Consider the following 26,639-nt stretch of genomic DNA (forward strand, 5'->3'; position numbering starts at 1 on the left):
CAGGGATCTGGGCTCTCATTATTTCATTTAAAAACCATCCAATGATTTCTATATATATTGTGAAAAAGATACAGATATAGGAAATTGCTACTGTGGACTGTATTAACAACTAATTGTAATTAGTGCAAAGCTTGTATCCAGAGTACTAATTGTTCATTTACATACAAAAATGATGGAAATTGGCATTTTACTAGAATATCAAGACAACTTCTACTTGAAAAAAAGCTGCTGATTTACATGGCATTCAGATACATGCAATACACCAGAACAAAATGAAAAATCTACACTGTTTCTAAAGGCATGATGTAGAAACACCATGCATCTAGAACCAATATTTTGTAGTCCAGAATGTGCAGTGATTCTAAGCGCTGTGAAGTAGATGGAGCAGTAATCAAACACCCTGTATCACAGAGTCTAGTGCATGACAGTTTTGATGTTTCAAGTATCCGACTAGGTTAGTAGCCATGACATGACAATACTGAAAAGCACATATCATGTAATAAAATAAATTCTACTGAGTTTGTTTTGTTTACTTATGGAAGCCAAAACGGTTCTTGCCAACAACTCATTAGTGTACAGGATGCAAATACTCAACAGTGCAATGTTTCTGGTGTCGTAAACAGAGAAAGGCCATGTGTTTTCTTAGGCACACGATTTTGTTGGATCACATTCAGTCTCTATTAAATATGGCAAGGTTGTTTTATTTGGGATCCCTTTTACTCTACTTTGGTAGTCAAAAATTTGAAACTCTATATTTGTCAGATTGTAAAATTCTCCAATTTGTCATCAAAAAGCAAAATTCATGTAATATGTTAGACAAATAATCTCAAAATAAGGAAAACAATGTTTGTAACATTACTAAAAATGAAACAAACAAGCAAACTGACCCACATGAAACTAAGATCGCAGAAAATAGTTGCAGCAGAAATTGTGACACTCTTCAATCACTGGCTACCAAACTCAGAAATTACTTCCTCAAAATGGCAGCAAACATCACAATGCTTAATAAAGAACTGAATAAAGAGACATTACATTTACTTGTGCAAACACTCACATACATCACCCACACACATTTGTTTCAAAAATACAAGCTCTAAAAACATTACAAATTTTGTCATGTAATTGTTGTTGTTGTTGTTTTGGTCTTCAGTCCAGAGACTGGTTTGATGCAGCTCTCCATGCTACTCTATCCTGTGCAAGCTTCTTCATCTCCCAGTATCTACTGCAACCTACATCCTCCTGAATCTGCTTAGTGCATTCATCTCTTAGTCTCCCTCTATGATTTTTACCCTCCACGCTGCCCTCCAATACTAAATTGGTGATTCCTTGATGCCTCAGAATATGTCGATCCCTTCTTCTAGTCAAGTTGTGCGACAAGCTCCTCTTCTCCCCAATTCTATTCAATACCTCCTCATTAGTTATGTGATCTACCCATCTAATCTTCAGCATTCTTCTGTAGCACCACATCTCAAAAGCTTCTATTCTCTTTTTGTCCAAACTATTTATCGTCCATGTTTCACTTCCATTCATGGCTACTCTCCATACAAATACATTCAGAAAAGACTTCCTGATACTTAAATCTATACTCGATGTTAAGAAATTTCTCTTCTTCAAAAACGCTTTCCTTGCCATTGCCAGTCTACATTTTATATCCTCTCTACTTCAACCATCATCAGTTATTTTGCTCCCCAAATAGCAAAACTCATTTACTACTTTAAGCATCTCATTTCCTTAACTAATACCCTCAGCATCACCTGATTCCATTTGACTACAGTCCATTATCCTTGTTTTTCTTTTGTTGATGTTAATCTTATATCCACCTTACAAGACACTGTCCATTCCATTCAGCTGCTTTTCCAGGCCCTTTACTGTCTCTGACAGAATTACAATGTCATCAGCGAACCTCAAATTTTTAATTTCTTTCCATGGATTTTAATTCCTACTCCGAATTTTTCTTTTGTTTCCTTTACTGCTTGCTCAATATACAGATTGAATAACATCAGGGAGAGGCTACAACCCTGTCTCATTCCCTTCCCAACCACTGCTTCCCTTTCATGCCCCTCGACTCTTATAACTGCCATCTGGTTTCTGTACAAATTGTAAATGGCCTTTTGCTCCCTGTATTTTACCCCTGCCACCTTCAGAATTAGAAACTAGTAATTCTGCATGCTGTTATGATGTTTCTAGAAGAATATTAAATACCTTATGCTGACTTCATAGGACTACCCACAAGCTACCTCTACAATCAATCAGTGATTAAGTGCGTATTTTCTGAGAGACTTAAATATGCTGTATTAACGCCTAGCTACAAAACTGGAGATAAGCAAACCACCTTTAATTTCAGATCCACATCACTCCTTCTAATCTTTTCAAATTTGTTGAACATAAGGGCCTATGAAACTTCCTGGCACATTAAAACTGTGTGCCCGACAGATATTCGAACTCGGGACCTTTGCCTTTCGCGGGCAAGTGCTCTACCATCTGAGCTACCGAAGCACGACTCACACCCGGTACTCACAGCTTTACTTCTGCCAGTATCTTGTCTCCTACCGAGATACTGGCAGAAGTAAAGCTGTGAGTACCAGGCGTGAGTCGTGCTTTGGTAGCTGAGATGGTAGAGCACTTGCCCGTGAAAGGCGAAGGTCCCGAGTTCGAATCTCTGACGGGCACACAGTTTTAATCTGCCAGGAAGTTTCATATCAGCGCACACTCCGCTGCAGAGTGAAAATCTCATACTGGAAATAAGGGCCTATGTTAGAATACTGACTCATTTATCTAATCAGAAGCTCTTCACCTCATCTCACTTCAGGTTTTGTAAAGGGTTCTCCATAGAGAAAGCAATAGAAAACCTCACAAATGATCTGTTAGCAGAGTTAGTCAAGAAAAGTTAGCCTGTCAGTATATTCTGTGATCTGACCAAAGCCTTTGACTGTATGAATCACAAAATCCTATTTGGAAAATTGAAATGTCAGGGCATTAATTGCATCTCCCTTCTCTGGATGGAATCATACCTCCATAAAACAAAGTAGAGTGTCTCATCAACAGACTGATCACAAGCACAAAAGTAACTACAGAATGAGGTATTAAACATTCGCTGTGTTACAATGATTGGTACTAGACACACTCTTATTTCTAACCTACATAGATGATCTTCAAATGACTTTAAAGGGTGGTTTGAAAATTGTGATGTTTAATTATAACACAAGCATACTAACCAGGGGCTGAAGCTGAATCCTAGCAGACACAGCACAGATGATGGCTGAACTGGTCTACAGGTGGTTCACAACTAACAAATGAAGTCTTAACCTCACAAAGACAAACATTATGCAGTTTCAAGCAAACAGTAATGAAGACACAAAGGAATTAAGGAGATTTAGCTGCTAGTAGGCTTTGATTTACAGGACCAGGAGCAGATGTTTTGACCTCTAAGCAATCCATCAGACACATTGCTCATCACACCTGCACAGACTGCCTCTTGTGAACCCAAATTCTCAACTTATCTGCACACTACTGACATAGTTCCCCTGCCCGCTAGCCTCATTACTTGCAGCATTTTTCCAGTACCCACAAAAGTTTGAGCATGGTATGCATCAACACTGAAGGTATCATTGGCCAACTCCACCTTCATTACACATATGTGGTGTCTGCTCGTTTGGATGTGTGTGAAAGAATAGACACCATTCTGATCCTGCAACCATTATGAATTAAAACACAAAGGAATTAATTACATTTAGTTCCCATATGTCCATCTTTTTAGAAATGTTTGTGGAACTCACCTGTTTGTTAGAGGAAGTAAAATTAAGAACATTTCAGCTATCAATTTTCAACCTTAGTTAGCAGGTGATAGTTGAAGTGATCCACTGTAGCAAATATCTACTATTACCAGTACTGCTGACCCCTGTTTTGATCACAACCGCGGTAGATTCTTCCTACACATTGGTCAGGAGCCTGAAGATGGAGTAGTAAAATGCTGACACTGATTGCCAAATGAAATAAGGTTGGAAACTGACAGCTCAAAGGGGTTTAATCTGACTTCCCTTAATAATTACATTTAGTTGCCAGCATGCTCTGATCTACATCAACGGGTAAGTTGCAAATTTGCACTATACTGGGATTCGGACCAAGGTCTCCTGCTCGCTGGGTTGATGTTCTGACCACTAAGCTATCTGGACACAGTGGTCATCACAGCTGCATACATCCGAAAATATAGACACCACATATATAGGGTGGTCACAAAATGTCTGAAACGCTTGTAGGGATGCTGTAGGGGATGTTGTACTACGGTATAAATGTTAAGAAAAAAATTCGATATGTTGCGCCATTTCCAGCTTAATTAGGACTGAAGTTAGCCAATCAAGTAGACAAATGAGCAAATTCAATTTCCAGCTAACCAAATGAAGCACTCGTTGGGCAGCACTGCTCCTGGCAGGCCGCATGAATGTGATTGTGTGATGCCCCGATTGGTTAATTTCAATGCTAAATAACTCAGAAAGGGTGCAAAGTACCAAATTTTTTTTCTTAACATTTGTGTCTCAGTACAACCTGCCCTGCAACACCCTTACAAGCATTTCAGACATTTTCTACCAGACATTTTCAACCATAATTAAGGTGAGGCTGGCCAATGATCCATTCAGTGCAGATGCACACCACACTCAAACTCTTATGGGAATTAGTGAAATTCATGAATAATGAGGGTAATGGGCAGGGGAACTATGTCAGCAGTAAGTGAATAAGTTGAGAATTTGGGTCTGACAGAAGGCATGCTAGGTTAGTCTGAGCTGTTGTGCTGACCACTTTCTCCAGCTGGCTTAGTGGTCAGAGCATCTGCCTACTGAACAGGATACCCGGGTTTGAATCCCAATCCGGCACACATTTTCAACTTCCCCACTGATGTACATCAGTGGCCACTAACAGCTAAATGTCGTTAATTCCTATGTGTCTTGATTCATAATGGTTACAGGATCAAAATGGTGTCTGTTCTTCTGGACATGTTCTAAAGAATAGACGCCACACACACACACACACACACGCACACACACACACACACACACACACACACACACACACACACACACACACACACACACACACACAAAACATACACATGCACACACAGAGAGATATATGTATAGATTAATGGGCATCCACTAAATGAAGCACAGTCTGTAAAATTTCTTGGATAACAAGTTAAAGTGGAGTCAACACACAGATGGACCAGCATGGAATTCAGTTCAGTATGTTATGCCCTTAGAAGATCCCTCAGTGTGTTCACCTACAGGCTGGAGTATTGGCTTATTTTTTTATGTTTTTGTTTCCACCTATCTTATAGAATTATGTCCTGGGGGCAGCACTCATAAAATAAATAAACTGTTTATTCAAGAGAAGCGAGCAGTGAGGATACTGTATAAAGCAGATAACCTTGCATCGTTTAGAAGTTTTTTTTAAGAATCTTGGAATTCTTTCACTCACATTCCAATACATTTGCAATGTAATGGTTTTTGATGCCGATAATAAAAATCAGTTTCAGCTGAACTGTGATTTGCACAGTTCCTGCAAAAACCACAAAAACATCAGAAATTTTTTTAAACATACATAGTCTGAAGATCCAAAGACAAAAACCAACAAGCACTATGTCACACAAAAATAAATTTCATGAGTCAATTTCTTCTTGGTGGACCCAACAGCCTCAGTACATTTGGAGAAGGACTTTATTCCTCTAGTCTGTTTTAAACTACTGTATTTTAGTTATCCATTGTAGTAAACATTAAAATATATGAACATTTACATAGTAGTGTGTGCTAACATGCATGGCGTGTGATTTTCATTCTATTACCTTTACAGTAGATGAACTTGAGAGTTGGCAGTGCCAAACACTAGCACTGCAAATAACATTATTTAAAACACAGCCTGGTAGACTTTGCCTCCTGGTCTAGCATTCAGAATGGAGTTTATTTACTTTTCAGCCACCTCTTGTTCAACATAAAGCAAGAAATTGTGAATACCCATCAACTCAAAAGCAAATCAAAAATGTGTCTGATTATCTAAGATCCAGGTGTCAAAAAATTGTGCACACTGCATGGTAAATATCAGTGTTTCTATAAAGCCTTCTTCTGAAATTAAGAAAATTACATATTCTCTCAAAAATAAAAGCTCATCTGGTTTGGATGGGGTTTTCAATAGAGTGCTACAGATTAGTAAACATGTCATAAGTCCAGTCTTATCTAAAATACTTAGTGCATCACTGACACAACACATTTGTACAAAATGACTGAAATATGCCTTTGCCACCTCTTGTTTAAGAAAGATGCCAATAACTACCAATCTGTTTCACTTCTGACATCACCTTTGAGATGGTAATGTATTCTAGCACAGTATCTCACTCAAGAAACAATAATATCCTTAGTAAATCACAATTTGGCTTTCGGAAGAGTTGCTCTACTGAGAATGCCATTATCATGTTTACTCATCAAATTTTGCAGGTACAAAATAATAAAATAAAGCTGGTTAGTATTTTCCACAATGTATCTAAGGCATCTGATAGTGTGAATCACAGTCTTTTCATACATAAATTGAAGTTTTATGGGATTGGTGGTATAGTCAACAAACAGATAATGTTATGTCTAACCTAAAGACTACAGAATGTTGTACTTAGTAATTTAACCAATACAGTCTGGGGACCTTACTCTGGATGGGGAGGAATCATGTATGGAATTCCCCAAGACTCAATCTTACATCCACTATTGTTCCTCATATACATAAATGATTTTCTGTCTAATACACAAGCAGAATTTTTTTGCAAATGACGTTAGTACTTTAATCAAGTACATACAGAAACAGAAGAAATGGTAAGCAATATTCTTGAAAGTATCACTGACTGGTTCTCTGTGAATGGTCTCATTCTCAATTTCAAAAAGACACAATGTGTTCATTTCTGCTACACCAATGATAACTGTAACACATAATGATGAAGTAATAAACAGGGCGAAAACTTCAGAATTGTTACGTGTTCATATCGATGAGAACTTAAACTGGAAAAAGCATATTCTGGAACTCGTAAAACAACTTTGTTGAGCCACATTTCCATTTAGAAACATTATAGATCTTGGGGAGAGACAAATCAGTAAACTGACATGTTTTGTGTAATGTCATATAGAATAATGTTCTGGGACAACTCATCTTTTAGGAAGAAATTCTTCATTGCTCAAAAATCTGCTGTAAGTATAACATGTGGTGCTCGTTCATGATCATCTTGTAGAATGTGGGCATTCTGACTACTGGTTCAAAGTACATTTATTCCCTCATGAAATTTGTTATAAATAATCCACAGCAGTACAAAAGTAACAACGATGTGCACAACTACAATATCAGAAGAAAAAGTAACATTCGTTACACTGATTAAGGTTGTCTTTAGCACAAAAAGGGGAGCACAGTACTTCAACCAAAATTTTTGATCACTTACCCAGTGATATAAAAGTTCTGACAGACAGCAAAGTAAAAGTGAAAATAAACTGAAAAAATTTCTCATTGATAACTCCTATTCCACAGAAGAATTCCTATTATAGTACTGTGAAAAGATGATGGGTAGGAAATACTAACTCACATGTTTATATCTTTTTCTTTTTTTCTGGTAAATGATTAGCCTTATTCATAGTTACAAAATAATTTGTGATGTGAATATAAAATGGCTTGTTCCATATATTACTATGTGTCATACAAATGGTCCATGGAATATGAAACTAGTTAACTAAATCAAAAAAATTATTGAAGTCATTTTCATACACAGTATGGAATATGAAACTAGTTAACTAAATCAAAAAAATTATTGAAGTCATTTTCATACACAGTATGTTATCAAAATAATAGAAACCCTCATCTTCCAGAAAACAGCAGCTTTATTGTGTGGTAACCTTGCTTCCAAGATAATATGATTTTTTCTGTCACAATATTATGTACTTATTACTTAAATAGTTCATATTTTGTTTATGTAAGTGAGACATTTTATGCTGGGGAGGAAAAACAAACTCAGCTAATGTTACAAGACTAACATTTTTTTCCAAAATTATGTATTTTAAGAAAAATCACTTTGACTTACAAAATGTATTTTGAATTTCATTGCATTTCAAAACTTCAACCATTCACCTGGAGGATCAGCGTAAAAGTTATATATATCAGAGTAACAAAATATAAAAACATCAGTACCAATGCTGAACATCTGATGTATAGACTACACCTTACAGCCAAAAATATAAATATACTAGTAAGGCACTGACAATTACCAACCACTTAAACACACTTTTTATAAAATGATTGACATTATTGTACAACAATGTGCATTTATTTGACATTTAAGTCTTATCTTGAGCAATAATACAAGTTCCAGAGCAATGTTTATTCCATATTTTACACTGAAATCTCATTTTGCTCCATTTGTGATCACAACAACAGTTTATGAGATATGAGTATGTTTTATGACAAAATATAATTTATGGTTTGCATTCTATCAAAAATGATGAAACCAAGCAGAAAATCACTTCTATGAGTGTTTACATTTCTTGGAAGAATCTACTTGGATTTTCCACATCAATTTTCCTCATTTTCAGGTGTCAGAAAAATGTTTTCAGTTTCACTTTTCATATCTTTTCAGATCAGATTAACTTCAGTAAAAAAGACATTTGTTAAAGCTCAAATCTAAATGTTTGTACTCTGTTTCCTAGTTTATAATGTATGGCTTTCATTTCGGGAGTTTTTTGGATCACAAACTATCTATTTTCAGCTGATTTTTTTCTGGGACTCACCCATAGCAGTTTAACTTAAATGGTACATATAATAAATGCTTGTTTCTACGTCTTTTGAAAGTTTTTCACAACTACCAGATGACGTTTATTTAGCATTGTGTGCATTTGTACTATGAGAATCAGCTACTAAATCTTGCAGACACTTGATATTATGTTACATGAATATTGCAGCTGTAATCAGCACATCTGTCAATGAGGCGAATGAGTGGAAGAGATTATTGTAATCAGTCAATATATGTTTCAAAAATATTTTTTCTGCCATTATAAATGAGTAATAAATTTAACTAATTACTTGAAACATTAACTTATTTTATCTGTAATATCAGTTGAATATAAGATCTTTGTAGTTATTAAGTAGGTAGTAATTGGAGATACGGCAGTTTGTGGTTGTGCGAACTACAGTAGTACGATCAGCACGTTCAAAGTTTGCTTTCACCACCTCATAGTATCTGCCATCGCTGAAATGTAGAAAAAAATGTGAATATAAATAACATAATTGAATGCAGTAAAAACTAATGCTCTAATGCTTTATATTAAAGGAGACTCCTCAAACAATGATGTGCTGAAGGTTAAAAGCAGGAATTTCAGTCTGGATGAGATAAATCAAGGGAATTATTTTGAAGAGCGACCATGTTGCCACCTCACCATCCAAGGAGCTGCCAGCAACAGCCAGATGGTGCTCACTTTTTTTTAAAGATGACTTCCACATGAACTTGAAACTAGTCATTAATAAAATATTATTGCAGTCTAGACTGTTATTTAAGCCCAATTTCGTTACACCTTAAATCGCAAATGTTAGAAACAATACAAGATACACTGACTGGATCACAAGAGGAATTAGAGCTACATGTCATAAACAGAGACTACAGTATTGCATTAACCCTGCAAGAAAAAGAATGTCCACTTTAAGGAAAACTTGCTGAAATCATTTAAAAATAAAAAAGGAAAGACAGTAACAAAATTAAAGTAAGAACCAACCATGAATTTTTGTAACCATTACATCTGCAACATACATCTATCTGAGCAAGTCACTGATTCCTATGTCTGGTTAGGATGATTGCAGCCAGAAAAATTAGATGACTGCCAAACTTACGTCTATCTCATTAGCTTATCAATACACTTGCATCCCAGTACCTTGTACCAGGAATTAAGTACCTTTCAACACACTGTATTTGAAACACAAGGTCCCACTTATGTAGTACCCATTTATAAAAAGAAAATGTTGGCAACCTTATTCTCTGATTTTGCTGTTCATCTTTGGAAGAAGTTACCCTGGATGCTGTGCACGTCAATTGCAAGACACATTTAAGAAAAACCAAAAACACTTCCATCTGTCAACCTCACAGCTTTTCCAATGCTATCAACTGTCAACCTCATATTATAATATATGCCCAATTTTTCCTCTGTCAAACAGTACAGAAAATGCTTCTGTCTCTTTCCAGTTACACTTTTTTTCTCCTTTTATTCCTCAATCTGTCATGCCATTTCTTTTCCTGTACTTGTCAGGAATGAATATAAACTATGTTTTTTCTGCACTGTTTATGTCATACTACTTCCTAAATGCTGGATTATGCATCAGATGTAACTTTAATGTGTTAGTGATACTTAATGTAATACAACATACATCATGTATGGTAAGTTTCCTCTGACCCACAGTTCTGGGTTACCTTCCCAAAATCTACCTCTTTTCCTAGACCTATCCAGTCTTTTCTTTCACCCCTCTTCCTTCCCCTTCAATCCTTCTGCTTGATGAAGCTACTGGCTCCAAAAGCTTTCCAATTACGACCATATTTTGTGTATGTGTTCTACCACTGCTTGGTGAGTAGATTTTTTTTATCTATCCAATTAAATAATTTTGTCAAAAACTGATTGTTTTCATTGTTTTAAAGTACACAGAATGTTTGATTCAATATCAGGATAAACAAATTACTAAAGTACTGAAAATTATATTGTATGATACCCTAAAATGATTCATGGAAAATATGGACTATTAAGCAACTATCAATATTGTGTAGAAGACAAATGAGGTGACTATCTGTGATGGCATTAAGTAATAATTTTTTAAGAATAATGGATGAGAAACGGTTAACAGCTGAGACATTTTTGGATCTAGTATAAGCATTTGACATGGTCAACCAAATAATTTTTCTTCATAAATTTATATTTCAAATCCATAATTCTCCTCCAGGGGATTCAAATTTTTTGGTATGCAGATGGTCACCACAGGGTCCAAAATTGAGTTTGGCATTGTTTTCATGTATTTGTGTCAGGCTTTTTCTGAGTCTGTCCTATCATCCTTCCTTGGTCAACTCTTCTTCTTCCTTTTTATTACAGTGCTTGGCTTTCAAAGCATAAAGGAATTGTTCAGCTTCTATTCAAATTTGATCAATTTGTGCAAATGGCTACTGATCCACTATCATACTGAAGGAGAGCATCTTCTGCACCATATTGTGACCTGAGCTGAAGCATGGGTGCATCATTACAAACTGTAATTGAAAACAAACAGTGTGGAATGGTGCAAATAAGATGAATCTCTGTCTGCCAAAGCTGAAAACTGTATCTCCTAAGGTAAGGCTCATATAACAGTCTTTTTTATTTTAAAGTAATTTTTCAAATCAGTTTTCTCCACAAACATCGTGCTGTGAATACCACACACTATGTCTAGACCAATGTTTGGACCAAATACAGTGGTCGTTTCATCAGAAAAGGTGGGAATCTGATATGTGATCATGCTTCATGACAATGTTTGAACCCACACATCTGGCTGAACACAACAAAAAAAGTCAGAGATTGTTCTGGACCACACTAGAACATCATCCCTATAGTCTGGACTTATCACCCTGCATTTTCATTTGTATGAATCACTCAAGGAACCAGTTGGAGGACAAAGATCTGCCAACAGAGGTGCTATTGAAGTTAGTGCCCAACTGGCTTCTGTCATAGCCATGGGATCAAGAAACTTCCTATCTACTGGGAAATATGTGTTTCCCATTCAGGAGACTACACAGAAAAATTAGTTCATGTGCATGAATTTTTCTGAAGTTTAAATAAACTGAGTTAAAAAATTCTAGCTTATATTTAATTCATCTTCATATTAAAGTGCTCGCCCTAAGTAGCTAAAAAAATAACACCATGAGGACAGAAAAATTCTGGGCTCTACTGTATTATACTTCAGTAAGTGTCCTTTCATCAAACATTAATATTCTCTATGGCAATTTAAATTTACAACTGGAATAAAAAAAGATACCATGACATCACTAAAAAGTGAGTAGCTCTTAAATGTCCATGGAAAATAGTCAAAGAATGATTGTAGTTGGCATAAACCACAGTCTTCTCTCAAAGTCACCAAGCTTTAAAATTAAACTCCACAAATTAAAAACTTGGAAACATTTCAGTGTTAGAAAGAGTGAATGGTATCTGAATCACATCTCCATTGATACATTCCACCACTGGTAAATCCATAATATCAGTATCGCATGGGGAGTAGATCCTGGATCAAACTATTAAACTGGAACATATGAACATAACAACCCCAATGATGAAGAAAAGATTTTCAAATTAAAACAGGAGGAAATCTGACCCAACAACTTTGGTAACAAATATAGAGTAGTATGGAAAAATAGGAGAAGAATCTGTCAACACTAAAATTCTGAAATCACTGAGCACCAAATTAAAATTGTCAGCAGAACAATTAGCTCTAATAAATCCCACAAAGATACCTGAATGTTGGAGTGAAGAAAGTGACTGGGTGCTACAGAGAAGGGATCAAACTTGAATAGAGTATCACACCCAGAGGTCAGAAGAATCAAAATTAATACAAATAAAATTAACTCATAAAATAATAAGACAAGGAAACCAAAATCACTTCAAGGAAGCCTTAGAGTGGATAGATGAAGATCTAGTCTGCACAGAAAAAATTAAGGAAATCTTGTGATTATGGAGCTCCACCAGCATCTAATTCAAATGAGGGTCACAGAGAAAGTTCCAGAGCACTGACCATCAGGAATAGTACATATTTAAAAACGGATATAAACCAGTCTAGATAATTAAAGAGGATAACCCTTCTGGACTGCACATACAAAATTTTCCCACACACACATTATGTGATCAAAAGTATCTAGACACCTGGCTGAAAATGACTTTAAAGTTTTTGGCGCCCTCCATTGGTAATGTTGGAATTCAGTATGGTGTTGACCCACCCTTAGCCTTGATGACAGCTTCCACTCTTGTAGGCATATGTTCAATCAGGTGCTGGAATGTTTCTTGGGCAATGGCAGCCCATTCTTCATGGAATGCTCCAGTGAGGAGAGGTATTGATGAAGGTCGGTGAGGCCTGGCATGAAGACAGCATTCCGAAACATCCCGAAGGTGTTCTATAGGATTCAGGTCAGGACTCTGTGCAGACCAGTCCATTACATAGATGTTATTGCCATGCAACCACTCCGCCACAGGCCGTGTATGATGAATAGGTGCCTGATTGTGTTGAAAGATGCAATCAGCATCCTCGAATTGCTCTTCAACAGTGAGAAGCAAGAAGTGTGTTTAAAACAACAATGTAGGCCTATGATCTGACAGTGCCTTGCAAAACAACAAGTGGTGCAAGCTCCCTCCATGACAAACACAACCACACCATAACACCAAAGCCTCTAAATTTTATTGTTGGCTCTACACATGCTGGTAGATGATGTTCACCAGGCATTCGCCATACCCACACCTTGCCATCAGATCGCCACATTGCGTATCATGATTCATCACTCCACACAACATTTTTCCACTGTTCAGTCATCCAATGTTTATGCTCCTTATGCCAAGTGAGGCATTGTTTGGCATTTACTGGCATGAAGTGTGGCTTATGAGCAGCCACTCGAGCATGAAATCCAAGTTTTCTCACCTCCCACCTAACTGTCAGAGCACTTGCAGTGGATCCTGATGCGGTTTGGAATTCCTGTGTGGTGGTCTAGATAGATGTCTGCCTATTACACATTACGACCCTCTTAAACTGTCAGTGCTCTCTACCAGTCAACAGACAAGGTCGGCCTATATGCTTTTGTGCTGCATGTGTACCTTCACATTTCCACTTCACTATCACATTGGAAACAATGGACCTAGGGATATTTAGGAATGTAGAAATCTCACATACAAACATATGACCCAAGTGACATCCAATCACCTGATCACGTTTGACGTCCGTGAGTTCCACAGATTGCCCCATTCTGCTCTCTCACAATGTCTGATGACTACTGAGGTTGCTGATATGCAGTACCTGGCAGTAAGTGGCAGCACAATACACCTAATATGAAGAACATAAGTTTTTGGGGGTGATCGGATACTTTTGCTCCATAGTGTAATTTACAACAGCATAAAAAACAGTCTGGAGCTGCAACTTGTCGAATACCAAGGAGAATGTTGCCCATACTGAAGTTGTCCAGGTCAATGTCTTGACCCAGAACTGATAATGGAAAACTACAAGTACAGAAGTAAACAATTATTTATCTAATTCACAGGTTAAAGAAACTATGATAGTATCCACAGACTGACACTTTTAAAAATCTTCAGAGCATGAAGGCTTTATTCAAAATAACTAAATAACCTCACACTAACTTTAATCAGCACAAATTTCAATGTAAAGAGTAGAGGAGGAGTGTAAAATCTTTCATAACAAAGACTGAGCTCAGACAAGGTGACTGATTATTTTCCTGCTTACCCTCCATTATATCATGAAGATTTGGCAATATAAAAAGCTACCTAAAGTCAAAATTGGTGAAAATCTTTTACTAAGGAAAAACTACCTAGGATTAGGCCTTGATATAGTAGAAGTTTATGTCTAGATCACCACTGAAGGGGGACAATAATTCAAAAATTTGGACTACATGTGACAGTTAAGAAAACTGAGAATATACTCATGAAATCCATGTTTATAAACAAAGTCTCAAAAATTGTCTAAAAATTAACACAGTGTTGCCATACCCAGGACAAATCATTATTCACAATCTAAGTGAGAAAGTGACATGGATAGACAGAATCAACAAAGTGAAAAAGCCCAATTTAAGACCTTGTCAACATATACTAAGAAACGCTTGCCAATTGATACTAAAATCCAACAATCTAAACTGCAACTCATCTGGAAGTCATCGACAAACAGAGATTTAATTGTGAAACTATGTTCCAAATAAAAACTGAAAGAAGTACTAGTCAGCTCCTCAAAACTGCAAGAAGTACCATCTCAACTTGAATGAACATAAATTATCAGGTGGAAGCAGTGTGGAGAGTCCTCTCCATTGAAATTGTCTATTGTGACACTAGTGCAATGAAGAACAAATATCTTTCACATCCTGCAGCAGCGAGAAACAGGCTCTTAAGACTACTAGTGATGATACATTTAAGAAAGAAGATTGGAGAACAGTGGATCCAAGAAATACAGTAAAGCAGTTAAAGTCAAGATATCAGTTGCAGAGAAAACAGACAAAATTAAGATTTACAAAATGAAAACACATATTTCATCACAATTGAAACATAGAAGGGCTATAGATATTTCAGACAAGTTGAGTAAATCACAACCAAAATTGATGGAAATTGAACCACAAGAACCAAACTTCACAACCTTCAACCAAAAAGTGAATGTGGAACAATTCCAGTGGTGAAACGTAACTAATGAATATAATAATATTATTACAAATCGTTAAGAGGTTATCAAATGAACTAATTCATGCATTTCAGAGCAACCATAAAGAAACAGTAAGCATAAAACAAATCATAAATATTCTCAGAATATTTGTCAGAAGATGAATCAGTCATCTCAAAGGTCAGTAATAGAACTACTGTATTTCCATTTTCTTATATCAGTGATTTATGCTGAAATGTAGTTAGTTAGTTAGTAAAACAATGTTGTTGGTAAATCAGAGTTCTACAACACATTCTGTTATAAGTCAGCTAAGTAAATTATTAACAAATAACTATGTTTGTTATAAACAAGTAAAGCAAATTTTTTATCCCTTGTTTCAGCTTCAGTTTACTAGAAAAATGAAATTCAGTCAGGTTGAGCTGGATACGCATACATATCTCACCTAAAGGCAAGGCAAAATGGACAATGAAAAATATGTCATTACCAACTACCTTCCTTGTCATTTTAGACCTGTAAGTCTGTAAATGTTTGTGCTTGCAAATTACTTTCATTTTGTTGCTCTTAAATTGTGATACCAAGACATTTCCAATACCTTTGTAAGAGAGATCTATGGAGAAGTTGCTGTCCATGCATCAGCACAGCTTTAGAAAGCATCGCTCCTGCAAAATGCATCTCGCCCTTTTTTCACATGATATCTTGCGAACCATGGATGAAGGGTATCAGATGGATGCCATATTCCTTGACTCAGTGCCCCACTGCAGACTCCTAACTAAGGTATGAGCATATGGGATTGGCTCCCAAATATGTGTGTGGCTCAAAGACTTCTTAAGTAATAGAACCCAGTACGTTGTCCTCGACGGTGAGTGTTCTTCGGAGGTGAGGGTATCATCTGGAGTGCCCCAGGGAAGTGTGGTAGGTCCGCTGTTTCTTTCTATCTACATAAATGATTATTTGGATAGGGTGGCTGTTTGCTGGTGATTCTGTGGTGTATGGGAAGGTGTCATCATTAAGCAACTGTTGGAGGATACAAGATGACTTGGACAGGATTTGCGATTGGTGTAAAGAATGGCAGCTAACTCTAAATATAGATAAATGTAAATTAATGCAGATGAATAAGAAAAAAAATCCCATGATGTTTTAATTACTCCATTAGTAGCATAGCGCCTGACACAGTCATGTCGATTAAATATTTGGGCGTAACATTGCACAGCGATATGAAGTGGGACAAGCATGTAATGGCAGTTGTGGGGAAGGCGGATAGTCCTCTTGGGTTCATTGGTAGAATTTTGAAAAGATGTGGTTCATCTGTATAGGAGACCGCTTATAAAAAACTAATACTACCTATTCTTGAGTACTGCTCAAGCGTTTGGGATCCCTATCAGGTCGGATTGAGGGAGCACATAGAAGCAATTCAGAGGCAGGCTGCTAGATTTGTTACGGGTAGGTTTGATCAACACGCGAGTGTTACGGAAATGCTTCAGGAACTTGGGTGGGAGTCTCTAGAGGAAAGGAGGCATTCTTTTTATGAATTGCTACTGAGGAAATTTAGAGAACCAGCATTTGAGGCTGACTGCAGTATAATTTTACTGCCACCAACTTATATTTTGCGGAAAGACCACAAAGATAAGATAAGAGAGATTATGGCTCGTACAGAGGCATATAGGCACTCATTTTTCCCTCATTCTGTTTGAGAGTGGAACAGGGAGAGAAGATGTTAGTTGTGGTAGAGGTACCCTCTGTCACGCACCGTATGGTGGACTGCGGAGTATGTATGTAGATGCAGATGTAGATTGATGGATAAATAAAACTACTAGTATTACTGAAACTTATACATCATCACTGATTGTATTTATGTAGACAATTCTAAAAAGTCAGATATGTTAATGTACAGTGTGTGTTCCATCATAAGTTCATATCCATAAATACAAAAATGTAAACTTCTATGGGACACATTCCAAACACACCGATGACAGTAATGCGAAGAAGTCCCATATTCTTACAAGAAAGTGTTATGCACAGATATCAAGGAATAAATACTCATTAAGATGTGGAACATGCTACTTGTTGTCAGTGCTCTGTATTGTTGGCTGTCTCCCACATTGCATGCAATGCAAATTACTTGTTGGTTTTGGGGTTTTTTTCTACACATAGTCATTTAGTTCTGATGGTGTAGTCAGAGGCAGTGCTTATCATTGTTTTCTACATCAGTCATTCCGTACATATTGTTTTGAGTTTACACTGGCATCAGACCAAGATTAGTGATTCTGAGAAGTGTGAATGAAGTAAAAAGTGAATCTGCATGGAAAATGGCAGAAATGGCATTCTGTCATGGTTCAATCAATGGAATTAATCAAGAGGCAGTTCTCATGTATGGTAAATGACACCCTCAATGGCAAATCACATCTGATAAATATCCAGCCGAATGTTCACATAACTATCAGACGTGGTAACATTTGCAACAAGGACAAATGTTTGCAATAGCTGTTATACAGTTTTCATGCTGGATATGAAAGAGTGAGGGTTGCAGCAAGTAGACAATAATCCTGACAAAGGCATGCAAGAAATTATGGCATCTGAAAGATACATCATGCTCCTCTCTGATAATTTCTGCCTGAGCACTTACTTTATCCATCTTACTTACAATGTACATAGCATAACACTACCACGCCAGAATGCAGTACTTTCAGTGAATTCTAAGACAAAATGCTGAAGGTTCACAGATCACATTTTATTTTGCAGTTGAGATGGGATGCACATGGAGTGGGATAAAAGATTACCACAGTAACCATACATAGACAGATGTAAACTGCCAAGCATTTATGGGAAGAAATCACTGATGACAGAATTATAGGCTCATACACTTTACTGGACACCAATTTGTTCATGACAAATTATCCACATTACTGGAATTGTTACCTTTGTAGAAAGACAATGTATAAGGGGTGATAAAAAGTCTCTGTTTGAGGAAATTGCTGCAGAATATATATAACACAGTGTGACTCCAGTGCAGGTATATAAGCCCTGATGTGTAGGCAAGAGATAAGTATGGCGTTTGAATGGAAACATTTTGATCACTCCTTATGTATGGTTTCTGAATGATGGGGCACCACCCAATGATCTACACCTGATATGACAGTACCTAATGTAAATGTTTAATGAGCAGCGTATTACTCAAGGAGGCCTAGTTGATACCTCTGCCTTCACCTGATGATAATCCCTTAGATTTCTGGCTATGGGAACACTTAGAGTCTCTTATTTATTCCTCATCCACCAAAAATGTACAAAAATGACAGAGATGTGTGACCAAATTGGAGGGAGCCAAATGTGTTCATAAGAGCTTATGATTCTTTGAGAACAAGGGCTTGGAGGCCACATGAGAATGAGAGTTAAACAAATTGGGCACTTCCTGTAGTATGAGTAACAAGTATTTGTTACTGGGCATATGTATGTAGAACCATTTTCTAGTTTTGACCAATATTATTTCCTGTAAGAATGTGGAAAACTCTTATTCAAGCACCCTTTGTATATTCAGGTATATACACTCCTGGAAATGGAAAAAAGAACACATTGACACCGGTGTGTCAGACCCACCATACTTGCTCCGGACACTGCGAGAGGGCTGTACAAGCAATGATCACACGCACGGCACAGCGGACACACCAGGAACCGCGGTGTTGGCCGTCGAATGGCGCTAGCTGCGCAGCATTTGTGCACCGCCGCCGTCAGTGTCAGCCAGTTTGCCGTGGCATACGGAGCTCCATCGCAGTCTTTAACACTGGTAGCATGCTGCGACAGCGTGGACGTGAACCGTATGTGCAGTTGACGGACTTTGAGCGAGGGCGTATAGTGGGCATGCGGGAGGCCGGGTGGACGTACTGCCGAATTGCTCAACACGTGGGGCGTGAGGTCTCCACAGTACATCAATGTTGTCGCCAGTGGTCGGCGGAAGGTGCACGTGCCCGTCGACCTGGGACCGGACCGCAGCGATGCACGGATGCACGCAAAGACCGTAGGATCCTACGCAGTGCCGTAGGGGACCGCACGGCCACTTGCCAGCAAATTAGGGACACTGTTGCTTCTGGGGTATCGGCGAGGACCATTCGCAACCGTCTCCATGAAGCTGGGCTACAGTCCCGCACACCGTTAGGCCGTCTTCCGCTCACGCCCCAACATCGTGCAGCCCGCATCCAGTGGTGTCGCGTCAGGCGTGAATGGAGGGACGAATGGAGACGTGTCGTCTTCAGCGATGAGAGTCACTTCTGCCTTGGTGCAAATGATGATCGTATGCGTGTTTGGCGCCGTGCAGGTGAGCGCCACAATCAGGACTGCATACGACCGAGGCACACAGCGCCAACACCCGGCATCATGGTGTGGGGAGCGATCTCCTACACTGGCCGTACACCTCTGGTGATCGTCGAGGAGACACTGAATAGTGCACGGTACATCCAAACCGTCATCGAACCCATCGTTCTACCATTCCTAGACCGGCAAGGGAACTTGCTGTTCCAACAGGACAATGCACGTCCGCATGTATCCCGTGCCACCCAACGTGCTCTAGAAGGTGTAAGTCAACTACCCTGGCCAACAAGATCTCCGGATCTGTCCCCCATTGAGCATGTTTGGGACTGGTTGAAGCGTCGTCTCACGCGGTCTGCACGTCCAGCACGAACGCTGGTCCAACTGAGGCGCCAGGTGGAAATGGCATGGCAAGCTGTTCCACAGGACTACATCCAGCATCTCTACGATCGTCTCCATGGGAGAATAGCAGCCTGCATTGCTGCGAAAGGTGGATATACACTGTACTATTGCCGACATTGTGAATGCTCTGTTGCCTGTGTCTATGTGCCTGTGGTTCTGTCAGTGTGATCATGTGATGTATCTGAGCCCAGGAATGTGTCAATAAAGTTTCCCCTTCTTGGGACAATGAATTCACGGTGTTCTTATTTCAATTTCCAGGAGTGTAGTTGACATACCAGCGATTGATCTAAAACCCACAGCTACTGTGCTCACACACTAAATACAATTCAATAACATTTTACTGAAGTGACCAGCCTACTGCTATTACCCAGTTCACAATTACATACAAGTCATCAAACTACTAATTATTTACTCATCAGGGCCATACTGAGAAGATGGTGAGATTGGCCTCCACCAAGGGTGTAGGCACAAAAGTAGAGTTATGGACCAGGGAGAACTCAGATGTTACACCTATTCCTCCAACCAACAAGTCTGAGGTGCTGCCTTCTACTGAAAATGAAACTTAACCAGTGAAATTCACTTTACCTTTGCGGAAATGTGATGTGTTCCATGTCAAGGAGAGGCTAATCCTAAAGGATAGAGGTCTATTAATCATCAGAAGTTCAGAAATACGATGAATAATGCTACCCCTTAGGGAAATGGTAGGTAAGGGATGGAGAAAGCAGTTCACAAATATGGTGAATAATGCTACCCCTTAGGGAAATGGTAGGCAAGGAATGGAGAAAGCACCATGTGCACTTAATGTATATGATGGAGAACTTTATTCCATAGATTGAAAAGGCTAGTCTAGCAGTCATTGAGGAAGCAGGGTGTGGTAAACTGCAGTTTGCAGCACATGTTGGGACAAGAGACACCCCTTGCCTGGGCTCCGAGATCATAATTGGATCCTTCCAGTGACTGATAGAGAAGGTTTAGAGTACCAGCCTTGATCAATGAATTTCAACAAAGCTTATAAACTGCAGCATTGTTCCCAGAACAAATCATGGCCTCCTGGTTCTGAGTCAAGTGGAATGCTTGAATCAGAGCTGTTAAAGTTCTGTGACAAGCGAGAATGTGATTTTGTTGCCTTACAGCATAGGTTTGAGAACTGTAAGGTCAACCTGAATCGGTCAAGGGTGCACTTTACATCAGATACTGCTACTCAAGTAGCTGATTGTGTGTTCTAACATTGTCCAAACAAAATTTAAAATGAGATATTGGTATCATTGTTTGTTTCTCAGCCAGCTGTTTCATTGTGTTAAATAGTTCAAAGGGAAACACAACACTTTTCAAGTTACAAATGTTTACAGAATTTGTATACAATGGAAAAAGCAGCAGAATCTACAAGAATAATGGTAACAAACAGCACAAACTGTTTAAGCAACAACTGGCGCATGCATGCTATGTGTGCTGACTCATGATCTATTGTCACTGATTTTGTAATCATAGCTTCTGATTTATATGATTCACATATTATACGTATTGTGTTTCTTGGTTGATAGGTTTCCTTACATTATAGCTTGAATTTTTGTTGTAATAATGCTGTACAGTAATTTCACTGGCATTTAAGTGAACAAATATGTATGTGCTAGTGATAAACAATCATTAAAAAATGTATAACATATGGTCACCTCAGTAATGTTCATTAAAACCTATTAGCCTCTTTATTTGAAACTGGAGCTGAATTCCAATGTAGATTATATGAATGTTTCAAGAATATTTTTATGAATAAATGGCATTATCTAATAACACAATTCAACAGTATTGGTTATCATGGTGGTACTGTGCACAAAACAGTTATTTATCAGGCCTTATCTCAGTGCATCCTGTAGCACAGTGCAAATTATTCAACACTTTACATGTACAGGCTCAATTGGTTTCACTGGATATTTTCAAAACTAAAACCAATGTGTGGATGAAGGAAAATACTTTCTGTAGTACAGAAGAATTTCAGAATAGTTGTAAAGATTACCTAATTTATTGATAAATTAAGGATTACTGTTATGTATAGATATGGGTGTAGAGGCAGCTATAAGTTAATAGAGTACAACACTGCTATATTTTTACTATGTAATATTTTGTTATGTAAAACGTAATGTACAAATAGCTATAATTCTTCTGATGACATCAATTGCATCTTAATGCTGATAAATTAAGGCTTACTGCTATGTGTAGATATGGGTGTAGAGGCAGCTATAAGCTAATAGGGTACAACACTGTTATATTTTTACCATTTAATATTTTGTTATGTAAAACGTAATGTACAAATAGCTGTAATTCTTCTGACATTGATTGTGTGTTAATGCTGAAAGATAGATAAAACAAATAAATAAATAAAAACCGAGGAAGACTGAAGAAGATGCTAAGTTAAATGACAGCTTCTATAGTTACAAACCTAGGGTGATAAGGGATGGTGAAGTAGTAGAGGTACCAGTATGTTTTAAAGCATCTCAGTCACTGTTTGGTATTAAACCTTTGTGTCTCCACACAATTAAAACATTTTTAAGTAAAACTGGTGAGTCACCATTGGATGAAAGAGGAAAGCACAATAATTGATCTCATAAGTTTGTTGAATGGACTCATGAAACAGTTTCTTGGTGCCTTAAAAGGAAGAAAAGCACATTGAAAAAACAAAAAGCAAACAACGTCCAGGCAGATGCTGAAAGCCCAGCAGCACCAACCAGCTGCCATGTCATCCTCAGCCCTAAGGCATCACTGGATGCAGATAAAGAGGGGCATGTGGTCAGCACACCACTCTTCAAGCCATTTTCAATTTTAGTGCCTGGAGCCACTACTTCTCAATCAAGTAGTTCCTCAATTGGCCTCACAAGGGCTGAGTGGAACCCACTTGCCAATAGCACTCAGCAGACCTAGATGGCGACCCATCCAAGTGCTAGCCAAACCCAACAGCGCTTAACTTCAGTGATTTCACAGGAACCAGTGTTACCACTGCAGCAAGGCCGTTGGCAGAAAATGACATTACAGTATAAAAAAACTCACAAAATATATTTTTCCAAAAGACTTAAATGTCAAGAAACTTCTTTCCATTTTTTTTACTAAATATCAAGACATTCAGATTTCTTATGAAACATTCAGACAAATTTTTGTCATAGAAGTCGATATCACCTTAAACTGCCCTCAAACCAATGCATGCTGTTGAACAGAAAGTCAAAGTAACTGATCTCAAGAGAAAAATCTGTAATGCACTAAGAGAAGAAGATAGGAAAATGCTCCAGGGGGATAATAGGAAGCAGAAAATGAAAGATTATTGCATCACAAGAAAGTGGAGTGGTTCTACAGAGAGAACTGCCAAAAAAAAAGAGGCTGAGCAATCACCAACTCTGGAAACCATTGGAATAGATTTTGTTGAAAACCTCCCTACAATGAATACAGCTTCAAGTGAGGTGTATTCGGAAGACTATTTTCTTTCTACATTTTCAATAGCCAAGTTTTATCAACTGGCTCATCAGTTACGTACACCTGTGACCATACCAGGACAATGAGGGGATCAGATGATGTTGCATCAATGCTTCATCATTTTTTCTACTGTTACCTGAACAGAGAGGACCAGTTGCTTCATGTCTTTGCAACTCATGTGGGAAACAAAACGAAAACAACACCATCGTTCAATTCCTACACTAAGGTCACTGTTGAATTAATGTGATTTGAGAAGGGGACTTTTGCATCTCGAGTATATGGCCATTCTTTCATGGAGCCAGATAAAAGTATGGTATTGATCCCCAAGTATGTAAAAGCTGAAACTCCTGATAGCTAGATAGAAGTGATTGCCGAGGCCCAGGTCAACCTAAGTCCTTTAATTATGTCTTGTTTGAACAGAAGATGTTTAAAAGCTGGAGTAAATATCTTTCTTCTAAGTCATAAAAGAAAAAGGTTTCTTTTGCTGTTAGGCCAGTGAAGCTGTTAAGATTCCTTCAAGCAAAATCAAAAACCATAAAACACAGAGAAACTTATAATGAACCAGTCTTCGTAGTACTGATAAAGGATTAGTGAAAGAAGCAGGGGCAACAACAATGCTACCAGATCTTCAGGAACCTGAGCAGCTATACAATTCACCTATTCTTCTTCCTAAAGACAAGTGCAAGTACTTGCAGATCCTGATGAAATTCTGTGAAGAAGAGGATTGTGGGAAGTATTGAAACCAACTTGCTGTCCATCAGCTTGGACTGCCACCTGAACAACAAGATACCTCCAATGATGAAAGTGATTTTTAAAGGGAATGCCATTTTATTTCACACATTTCCTGAATCTGGGTTATTTTTTGAACTTTGATAATAACAAGTCAAAATCTTTATAGACTTAAATAATATACATTGTCAACACAAGACCATGTGTTCGTAAGCAGTTTTATAAGCAGTTCTCATTTGCTTATTGTAAACCTGCAGGATAAAAACCAACGAAAACCAGCCATTATATGTTAACTTAATTCTTTATGTCAGGGTTAAACAAGCAAAAAATCAACTAAAGTTCAATAAAGTTGTTGAAAAAGCTACAATAAATTTAAACATCTGAAAGTTTATTTTATTTCCCCTGAAAAATCTCAGCTTTTTGGATCCTGCTGTGTTTCTCCCCTGTATCCTTCCATTGAAGTGGTTACAGTTTTGCTATCGGTGGGCATGACAACACATCCTATGAAACATTACTAAATGCTTTCTCTGAAAACTATCTAAAACAGACAGGCAGGAAGCCTACTCCTGATGGAAATATATTAGATCCAGTGGCAAAAAACAGATGTGATGTTTTTGAGGATGTCCACATCAAAACTGGTATTAGTGACCATGATACAGTTGTAGCAACAATGATTACCAAAACTAAAGCAAGAAGAAAGATTTTTGTATTCAGTAAATTAAATAAAAAATCAGTAGTGTCATACCTCAATGAGGAAAATAAAACTTTCAGCACAGGGCAGGAGCATGTAGAGGTACTATGGCTCAAGTTTAAAAGAATAGTTGACCATTATCTGGATAGGTATGTGGCCAGTAAAACAGTTCACAATGGGAGGGAACCTCCATGGTATATATTCACTCTAAAGAAACTTCTAAGGAAACAGAGAAACGCTAACAGGTGTAAAACAAAGCATAGGGCTATAGATAGAAAGATTATGAATTTTTCATTTAGCATCTTGGTTGACAAGAGCACAATGCGTGATGCCTTCATTGATTATCATAACAGAATATTGTCAAACGAAATTTCACAAAACCCAAAAAAATTCTGGTCATATGGAAAAGCTGTCAGTGGTGCCAAATAAATTTCGTCACTAAATGATGAGACAAGAACTGAAACTGAGGACAGCAAAACAAAACCTTGATGGGCTAATGTTCCTTTACAAAGGAAAAACCAGGGGAATTGCCCTGTTTAATCATTGTACCATGGAAAAGATGAGTGAAACAAATTTTAGAGTCAATGGCACTGAAAAGTAGCAGAAATCATTAAAACTGAGCAAAGCTCCAGGTGAGCCCTATCCAACTCTATACCGAGTTTGCAGCTGATTTAGCTTCTCATTTAATTGTAATCTATTGTAGATCCTTTGAACAGAAATCTGTGCACAGGTATTCAAAGAAAGCATGGGTAACACTCATCTCCAAGAAGGATAGAGGAAGTAAGCCTCAAAACCAACATGTCATATCTTTGACAACGATTTGTTGCAGAATCTTAGAATATATTCTGAGCTCAAAAATAATGATGTATCTCCAACAGAATGACCTCACCCATGCCAACCAGCATGGATTCTTACAACATCCATCTTATGGAACCCAACTCGCACTTTTGTCACATGACATACTGTAAGCTTTGGGTCAAGGCAGTCAGATAGAACAGTACTTCCCAATTTACAAAAAGCATTTGATTCAGTACCACATCTATGCTTACTGTCAAAAGTACAGTCATATGGGATACTGAGCAAACTTTGTTACTGGACTGAGGCTATTTTGATAGTGATGATACAGTAAGTTATCTCAGTTGGAAAGTAATCGACAGATGTAGAATTAACATCTGCTGTGCTGCAGCTAAGTGTGTTGGGGTCTTTGGTGTTCATCTTATATACTAATGACCTCACAGACAATAATAATAGTAACATCAAACTTTTCACATATGATACAGCAATCTATAATGAATAACTGTCTAAAGAAGCTGCAAAAATATTTACTCATTTCTTGATAGGATTTCAAATTGATGCAGAGATTGGCAACTTGCTTTAAATGCTCAGAAATGTAAAATTGGGTACTCCACAAAATGAAAAAAATGTAGCATCCTATGACAATAATGTCAATTTGTCATAGTTTAACTCAGTCAACTCATACAAATATCTAGATGTAACACTTCATATGGCTATGAAATAGGATGCACACAGAGGATCACTCATAGGTAAAGCAGACGGCAGACTTCAATTTATTGGTAGAATATTAGGGAAATACAGCCAGTTTACAAAGGAGATCACTTACAAATGACTTGTGGACCCCATCCTAGAA

At 37.8% G+C, this 26,639-nt stretch overlaps 1 protein-coding gene across 5 annotated transcripts in view; it reads right to left on the minus strand.

Annotated features, from left to right (window-relative positions):
* Positions 1–7,874: 7,874 nt before the first annotated feature.
* Positions 7,875–26,639, minus strand: part of LOC126356279 (F-box/LRR-repeat protein 2) — a 706,156-nt gene continuing 687,391 nt past the window's right edge. For all 5 annotated transcript variants that reach the window (XM_050007148.1, XM_050007147.1, XM_050007146.1 and 2 more), the window contains one exon: positions 7,875–9,253. In XM_050007148.1, the coding sequence (XP_049863105.1) occupies positions 9,118–9,253 (136 nt within the window). In that variant the 3' untranslated portion in view covers positions 7,875–9,117. The remainder of the gene's footprint in view (positions 9,254–26,639) is intronic.

This window comes from Schistocerca gregaria, chromosome 3, assembly GCF_023897955.1.
Source record: "Schistocerca gregaria isolate iqSchGreg1 chromosome 3, iqSchGreg1.2, whole genome shotgun sequence".
NCBI lineage: Eukaryota > Metazoa > Arthropoda > Insecta > Orthoptera > Acrididae > Schistocerca > Schistocerca gregaria.